This window comes from Camelina sativa, chromosome 10 (genome assembly GCF_030686135.1).
Source record: "Camelina sativa cultivar CO46 ecotype springtype chromosome 10, ASM3068613v1".
Classification (NCBI taxonomy): domain Eukaryota; kingdom Viridiplantae; phylum Streptophyta; class Magnoliopsida; order Brassicales; family Brassicaceae; genus Camelina; species Camelina sativa.
Genome location: NC_141889.1, coordinates 22,795,890 through 22,804,590, shown reverse-complemented (window position 1 = coordinate 22,804,590; position 8,701 = coordinate 22,795,890). Strand labels below are relative to the sequence as shown.

Below are 8,701 nucleotides of genomic sequence, written 5' to 3'. Positions count from 1 at the left end.
CACACTCCTCCTCCACGCATCCGCAGCGGTAGGATCTGTACCTCCCGAAAACCGCTCGGTACCAATACGGCCCATCTCTGTCAGCATGCTGATATAACGAGAATGGACCCTCACATCCGCAGCCACTGGCTGCCGCTCCTCTGCCACCACTGGTGGCACTACCTGAGCCTAAGCCGGTGCACCTGGGACTCCATCCACTGGGACACCCGCACCTGGGGCCCTAACATCACCGGCTACTGGAGTATCAACACCGCTCCCTCCGGCCACACTCATGGAATCCTCCTGGACACTCTGCGACTCGCCGACACCCTCTGTTGTCACACTCTGGTCTGCAGTCTCACTAACCACTGGGACTTTGCCCCTACCACGACCACATCCGCGTCCACGACCACGTCCGTGTCCACGACCACGACCAGCAACAACATCCTCTCTAACTATCTGCACTAACATGAGCAGAAGGCTAAGCACACAATAAACAGAACACAAAAACAAAACTCACCGTGGATTCACAATCTAGGCTCGAAGAAGATATTCTAGTACTCCATGCCACACACAATTGACTAACTAACATAATAAATCAAGACATGCAATCCCAGACAACACAACAGAAACCTACTGAACCCAAACCTAGAACCGTAAGGGCTCTGATACCAAACTGAGACGACCTGACCCGTTTTTTTAAATAATAAATAATAATAAGATAGTAACAATAATAAATAACTATGACTAGTGGTCCCATACCCACTAGCCACCTAACCACAATCACAATCAACAGCTGAAATAACCAATATCATTAACCAAGAATTCAACAGTCACAATCCAATAACCAACATTAATTCCAAATCATAAACTAATGATCCAAACAGCATAAACTAGAGAACCAACAATCCTAACAACATTCTAGGACTTAACTCTAGCAACCTAGCAATGACAGAGAACAATCAATCGAGTCCCTAGAACATCTTCCTCTTCATTGCCTTGATTCCACGATCACACTTTGCCTTTACCTACACCACAAACACAAATTGAGATGCATGAGTATTTGATAAATAATCAGTGAGACAATCCTCCCATCTACTGGGCTATACACACAAGCAATAAGATCTCTCATGCTACAAACAACAACAATAAAACAAACCAGGAACATGAAAAAGTGACCCGACACGATCCGGTTACTGTCAGAAGAGTGTCGACTGATACCAGAAGGTGTCGACCGACACTGGATATCTGGTGTCAACCAACACCACTTGGTTGTCGAGCGACACCTGCTCGACACCCCCGAAACCCTAACGGTGTCGACCGACATCTCCACATGGTGTCGACCGACACTAGCTAAGTTCCCGAGCCGTCCTCGCATTGGTGTCGACCGACACCACTGTCGAGCAGTGATTTCCTTCGAACAGAACCTCCGAATCTCGCCTCCAAACTTCTCCTCTTCGTCCCACACAATCTCAGGAACGAATCCAAGCCTCAGGAGCTACGAAAACTCACAAACAACCAAAACAAACAACCAAACAACACACAATATCATAGAAACAGAAATCTTAGCTTAGATAAGCCATGGTCATGCACTCACCTTAGCCAACAATGAGATCTAAGCCCAAAAGATGAAGCTACCACCACAAAAACCTTCCCACCACGTTCCTAACCTTGGAACTTCACTCTCACAGCAAGATCTCTCCAAAAACGCCTTCAAAACCCACAAACTCTCACAAGAACTCTTAGAAACTGTTTTCTCCTCTTTCTCTCTCAAAAACAACAAACGGCGACCAAGACAACAATAAAACACGACCTAGGTCGTTTTCCCACTTAAATATCTCGGTTCAATGGTTTTTCCTAAACCAAACCGGTCCAAATCGATAATTAAATCAATCTGGTCGAACCATAAATAAGTGGTGTCGCCCGACACCACATGAGTGTCGATCGACACCCACCCCCAAAACGCAGAGTTTTGGTTCCCGGGTGTTACAACTTGACATTTCCTGTTTCATCCAAATATTTGCAATCAACTTTTGTGAACAGCACCGACAATCCTTCATCACAAAGTTGACTAATACTTATCAAATTAGCTCTCAGCCCCTGAACTAGATAGACATACACAAGTTGTAGAAGTTCAGCATCACACGTTGTACCCTTGCCTTGTATAAAACCATGGCTCCCATCTCCAAAAGTTACTTTACCTCCATTTAGTTTCTTGATATTTTTGTAGATTGCTCTTGGTTCCAGTCATATGCCTTGAGCACCCACTATCAAAGAACCAAGGCTCTGAGTCATTTTGTTCCTCAGTAATCATGGCCATACTACATCTGAATCCTGATTCAGAAGCCTCGATTAATTCCGGTTGATATAGATCAGTTTTCTTTATCCATACTTGTCTTCTAACTCCATTCCACAAAAATCTTCCTTGACGCTTTAGAGCACACTTTTTCCCAAAACTTGTAACAATATCGTTTGTAGTGCCCAATCTTTCCACAAAAATAGCATCCCAAAAACTCTTTAGAGACACTTGTAGTTGTTTCTTTCTCAGAATTAATCATTCCAACAGACACAAACTTGGTTAACTGTGGTTTTGCTCCTTTGTTATCTGTAAATCCCAGTCCTTTATGAGTTTTTTCAGTCCTTCCATAGCTCAAGATCTTATCAAGTTGCTTTGTGCCTGCAAACATATGAATCTTCCTATGCTGCTGATCCAACTCCGATTGCAATTATGTGGTTTTTTCTTTCTCTTTACACAACTCCTCTTCAAGTTTGTCTGCTTTTGCAGATAAAAGCAACTTTTCTCTCATCAACTCCAGCAAACCTTTAGCAATCTTTTTCTCATCCTCCAATTCATTCTGCAAAGATATGACCAGTGTCTCAAGTCGAAGTTTTTCTTTTATCAGTCCTTGATTCTCTTTTCCTAGAGCAATAAGTGTGTCTCGCACTTCTTTGTAACTCTGAACAATGTCAAGAATCTCCTCTCCTTCTGATTTTGAATCAGTCACTTCTTCCCCGTTCTCAAATTCAGTGATTCCCACCATCGCCACCAAATTTAAGAGCTCTTCTTCGCTGGTGCTGTCATCATCTGAATCATCCTCAATACTAATCATGGATTTTTCCTTCTTATTTTTTAAATTATATATACACATATCATGTGTATGTCCAGTACCTTTGCAGGTTGTGCACTTGGCCTCTCGTAGCTTGCTCGTCGGACATTCTTGAATAAATGTCCATATCCTTTACATTCATGGCATTGCAAATCAGCCTTTCTTTCTTCACTTGTCTTCTTGAATGAACCAGTCTTCTTTTGGCCTTGACCTTGTTCTACCCTTCTCAAAGCACGATAAAACCTTCGTACCAGTAAACCTACAACATCCTCCTCTCCTTGATCAGTTGTATCTTTGCTTACTGCTAAAGCTATCCCTTTTGGTTTCTTAATTCCATTCAGCTCCATCTCATGTGCTTGTAACATTCCAACCACTTCACCATAGGTAAGGCTGTCTAAGTCATGTGATACAGTTAAGGTTGTCTTATATCCCATGAACCTTGATGGAAGACATCTTAGAAACTTTTTGACTAATTTCTGGTCTTTATAGGTTTTACCTAAGGTTAAGGCCTCTTGTGCTAGAGCACTCAGCTTAGAACTGAAATCTGAGATTGATTCATGATCCTCCATCCTTAGATTCTCAAATCTCGATGCTAACATATCTTTTCTTGAGCTCTGCACTTTGGTGGTGCCTTCATAATGAATCTGAAGGATATCCCATGCCTCTTTTGCTGTTTCGCACCCCTTAATCAAATCGAACTGTTTTCTCCCAACACTGCAATGAATAGCGCTTAGTGCTCTTGAGTTATATTTTGATTTCTTTTGTTCTTCATCAGTCCATTCTGACTCAGGTTTGGGTATTCGCTTGCCTGATTCATCTTTGATTGTAGGCTCCTCCCACTTTTCCAGCACAGTTTTCCAAGCAAGACGATCAATACCTCCTATTATGGGTTTGATCCTTGACTTCCAAAATCCATAGTTCTCATCATCCAAGACAACTTTATTGTTGTTGATCAGATCTCCGTAGCTCTCCATCTTGTCCGCAGAATCTCACCCGTAATATTTCGAACAAGTGCCGCTCTGATACCAATTGAAAGTGTAAGAATTAACAATCTGAACAACGAAATAATGATTTCTCTTAAACTCCTTTTTGATTAATAGAAAATAGGTTTACAAGTTTGTTCTAAACAATTTTCTTATCTCTCAAAACTCTTTAAAGAAACCTTACGCTCTCTCTAAGTTCTTAGCTCTTATCTTTTCTCTAAGACTAAAACTTAATAGCTAGGTTAACTTTCTCTTGTTTGTGCTAAAACTTACACACACCCTATTTATAGAACTATGTTTATTTCTTATTCTAATCCTAATGAGAATTGGACAATTTCCTTTTTCCTTTTAGTTTAAGAAATTCTCCTCTTTCTTCATGTTTACATTCCTATTGTAAACATGAGACTCTTCAACCTTTTAGAAGTTTCATGTGCCTTCCAATCCTTTGTAAAACTTCTAACTTGTTAATCGCCGACATAAACCACCTGGTGCTCTGTTCTTGTATCAGTACTCTGTTCTTCTGAAGTAGTTCATCCTTTTGAACAAACGTTGCATCTTCACCGTCTACCACAGATGTGTCTTTGACAAACTCCCCAAATTCGCGTAGACAACTACCACATCTCGACGAACTCTCTAAGTTCCCATAGAAGAATCAACAAAAACATCATGGGGAACTCTCCTAGTTCTCTTTGATATGATCCTGTCAAGCATGGTTATCCAAGATTCCAAGCAGTTTTTCTAACTTCCAGAAAACCTTGGTGGGTACTCGACCCCCAAACATGTTGCCTAATATGAACTCCCAAATGGAATGAATCAATCATTAAGACATTTCTTCAAACTCATGCCTTGACAATCTACGAGGAGTTAACATACCATGCTTTGCAAAACTCCCACCTAACTTTCAAGGACGCGTACCCTCTTTATACTTAGGCAACCCACTCGGTTCCCAAGGATAACAACAAAACTAACTTATATAAAATATTGCCACGCTTTGAGCTTGTTTCTATGGCAAGTTATTATTGTCAAAACAGTTCTTTCTGAGAGATTCTCAAGTCTCTCAACAACTTAACACTAGCGTCTTGGCAAGCTCCATTAGTCACCAAGAATACTCACAACCACCCTAGCAAACACACACGATTCCTAAGGATGTCAACAGTTTCGGCCTCAAAATCCCATCTATACACCGACCACCACGCTTAAGTTCCAATACTCAGAACTTCAACACTCGGCTTAATCACGCTCTTTTTCCTACGACTCGATCTTGCCCAAAAACTGTTGACTAGTCATCATAGTTGTAAGTTCTTCTGAGCAGTCTCTTGATCATGAAATAAGTATTTGGCGAGAACACCTCACTCCCAATCTATTGCTCTCTTTGAAGTCACTTGATCATGAAACAAGTCTTTATTCTCTCCCAGCGCCGACCAACCAAGCCATCTATTTTAACCATGAACTCCTATCCCTCTCTCTCTCACCACCACTGAACTTCCCTTTTTTTCTCCTCCATGGTGGCGACGGCAGAACGTGGGGAAGAACCCCCATCCATCGTTCCTTTTTTTTTAAAGAGAAAATTAGGATTCTTGGTTTGGGTTGATTTAGCTTCGGTTTAATAAAAAAAATTAATTAAACCATAAAAGCACACAAAATTGGGTTGCGTTTAATAACAACACCTCATAAACCAACCAGACTAAATCGGTTCCATTCCAATTCCCGACATAAACTCAAATTATTCAGCGATGGATGTTCAGCGATGACATAAAAAAACTCCCATCAATCTTCATCACTGAATAATTGTTGCATAAGATTATTATTAATATTATTATTAATAATATTTAATTTTAAATTACATTAAGCTTGAACAAATAGGAATGCTGTCTCATTAGATCTGAGGGCCCTTGGAAAACCAAAAAAAAATCAAAGTTTCTTACTAATATTTTTTATTTTTGTAAAAATGGATCCTTTTCCCTTAGAAATTCTTTTAAAATTTATTTGGACCCATGGCAAATGCCTATGTTACCTATAGCCTAAGATGGGCCTGAGTAGGATAAGGAATTTTACAAGCTTCTAAAACTTTGCAAGCCATTGGAGAGCTAACAAACATACTATATACTGGTTTTTTCACATAATAACATAAAGATGACTTTTGTTTAGTTAGTTTATCGCAACAATCTTTAGCCGATTGTTCTCCTGTGGTCATTGTCGATACACACACACTTCTCCAGTGGAAACTCTAGGAGATGACATGGAGAAAATCATGAATGGGATGACCATTAGTGTCACGAACTTCATTTCTTGAAACTCCGAACACTGTTCTTTTGCTTTCAAGTTTTTTTTCTTTTTTTCTTTTTGAAGTTATATGTAATGCAGATAATTACCGTTTTGTAGATTTTAGGATAGTAAAACTCTTATGTATTTTTGAGATTTGCACGGTTCTAGGTAGTGGCGGACACAGGGGAAAAAAAAATTAGGGAGCAATTTAAAAAAAAAAAACTGTTCAAATGTAAAAAAACTTGTATTGGTGTAATATGGGAGAATCGAACTCAAGTTAGGGGTCAACCTAGGGGGTACAAACTAACATTGCTGACATTTCATTAATTTACATGCAAAAAAAAACATTTTAGTATTTAACGGGGGGTCAACCTAGGAGGTACAAACCAACTTTCCTATTGACATTTGATTAATGTAAAAACTAGGTTTCTCACAATGAATATGTTTGAAAGAGGAAACAAATTCCTTTAATAACTCTTTCAAGAAACACGATCAAAGCTAAGAATGAAAAGGGAATTTAAATCTCTTGGGAAACAAGTTAGGGTTTTCGCTCAAGAACAATAAAGAACTAGGGTTTTTGTATTAATTGTTGGATGTCTTACAAAGAGAGGATATCCCTTTATTTATATGTTTTCCTAGATTACAAAATATATCTACTTTCCTAATAGATCAAACTAAGATTAGGAAAGTTCCTTCTTTTCATCAGGTCAGCCACGGAGCGATATGGGAAGTTGGCGGTATGTTCTTGGACTGGGCCAGTTGATCTTACTGGACCCTAATTTGAGAGCTGAATTCGACGTTGGGTCAAATTCTCGGGTTTAGATAACCGGTTCACTTTATAGTTTAGACCAGTATTTCGGGGTGCCAATTCCCACACCAACAATTAATTTACATGCAAAAACTCACAACCATCCTAGCAAACACAGATTCCTAAGACAATTTCCAAGAGATACTTTATATGAAGTTTTTAAAATAAGTATTTTATATTATAGTCCTTAAAATAAGCATTTCATAATTATTTAACAATGTATTATGTATAAGCATTTCATAAATAAGTATTTGACATTACATTATGAAATGTAATGCTTATTTACTATCATAATGATACTTGTGACATCCCGGTTTTAGAGATTTACGAAGAGGTTTAAAAGAATTGATTTGGCCACCTATGTCACCAAAGTGCACTTATCATTTCGGTCAAGGGGCATGAGAGAACTCCAGAGTTAAGCGTGCTTGAGATGGAGTAGTCTCAGGATGGGTGATCTTCCAGGAAGTGACTGTCGGAACTGTGCGAGTGAGGACAAAACACAGGGAAAGATAATGTGGTGATTTGTAGGGATGGTAACAAGTCTTTAAAACCTCCCAGACGTAGCAAACCGGCTGTCGGATATGGATGGGCTCACGGGCCTAGTGAGAGGTTGTGAGGCCCATTAAGGAAGGAAGGCCCATGGACTGGGATTGGACATGGGGCCCATGAAGAGGTAGTGGTCGGAGCGTTACAAGTGGTATTATAGCCGAACCCAGATGAGTGTGGAGTCGAGTGCGCTCACACCGTCGGGGGTGACTATCTTGGTGCGCAACGAGGACGTTGCGATCTGTTAGTGGGGTGAATTGTGACACCCCAGTTTTAGAGATCTGCGGAGAGGTTTAAAATAATTGATTTGGCCACCTATGTCACCAAAGTGTACTTATAATTTCGGTCAAGGGGCCTGAGAGAACTCCAGAGTTAAGCGTGCTTGAGCTGGAGTAGTCTCAGGATGGGTGAACCGCCGGGAAGTGACTGTCAGAACTGTGCGAGTGAGGACAAAACACAGGGAAAGATCATGTGGTGATATGTAGGGATAGTAACAAGTCTTTAAAATCTTTCGGACGTAGCAAACCGGCCGTCGGATATGGATGGGCTCACGGGCCTTGTGAGAGGTCGTGAGGCCCATTAAGAAAGGTGGACCCCTGGATTGGGATTGGACATGTGGCCCACTAAGAGGTGACGATCGGGGTGTTACAATACTAAACAAAAAGCATTTCATAAATAAGTATTTTACATTACATTATGATACTAAACATAAGCATTTCATAATTACTTTAAAATCATAAAATTAAACATATTTAAAATAATAAAAATATTTAATACAAAATTTATTAAAAACGTTTTAAAAAATTAAAATATTAATATTTTATGAAAATTACATAAAATTACAACAAATATTACACATGGCAAAACACAGGGAAAGATCATGTGGTGATTTGTAGGGATGGTAACAAGTCTTTAAAACCTCCCGGACATAGCAAACCGGCCGTCAGATATGGATGGGCTCACGGGCCTAATGAGAGGTCATGAGGCCCATTAAGGAAGGTAGGCACATGGAC

General features: G+C 39.9%; 1 protein-coding gene and 1 pseudogene across 1 annotated transcript; both read right to left on the bottom strand.

Annotated features, from left to right (window-relative positions):
- Positions 1 to 2,065: 2,065 nt before the first annotated feature.
- On the bottom strand, positions 2,066 to 4,060 carry LOC147937204 (uncharacterized). The gene is made up of 5 exons (XM_087468706.1): positions 3,149 to 4,060; positions 2,732 to 3,098; positions 2,554 to 2,656; positions 2,181 to 2,465; positions 2,066 to 2,084 (listed from the first exon to the last, which is right to left on the bottom strand). The coding sequence occupies exons 1-5, from the start codon at positions 4,058 to 4,060 to the stop codon at positions 2,066 to 2,068; spliced, it is 1,686 nt and encodes a 561-aa protein (XP_087324832.1).
- A 2,023-nt stretch (positions 4,061 to 6,083) lies between these two features.
- LOC147937203 (non-specific lipid-transfer protein 2-like) lies at positions 6,084 to 6,355 on the bottom strand (annotated as a pseudogene).
- Between the last annotated feature and the right edge of the window lie 2,346 nt (positions 6,356 to 8,701).

Bases quoted from the DNA above. Each gene is read 5' to 3' on its own strand.
- LOC147937204 (XM_087468706.1), bottom strand. From the start codon at position 4,060: ATGGAGAGCTACGGAGATCTGATCAACAACAATAAAGTTGTCTTGGAT. The intron at 3,099-3,148 runs GTACTGGACATA...AAAAATAAGAAG, and splicing joins CAAGTGCACAACCTGCAAAG to GAAAAATCCATGATTAGTAT. The intron at 2,657-2,731 runs GTAAAGAGAAAG...ATATGTTTGCAG, and splicing joins CAAACTTGAAGAGGAGTTGT to GCACAAAGCAACTTGATAAG.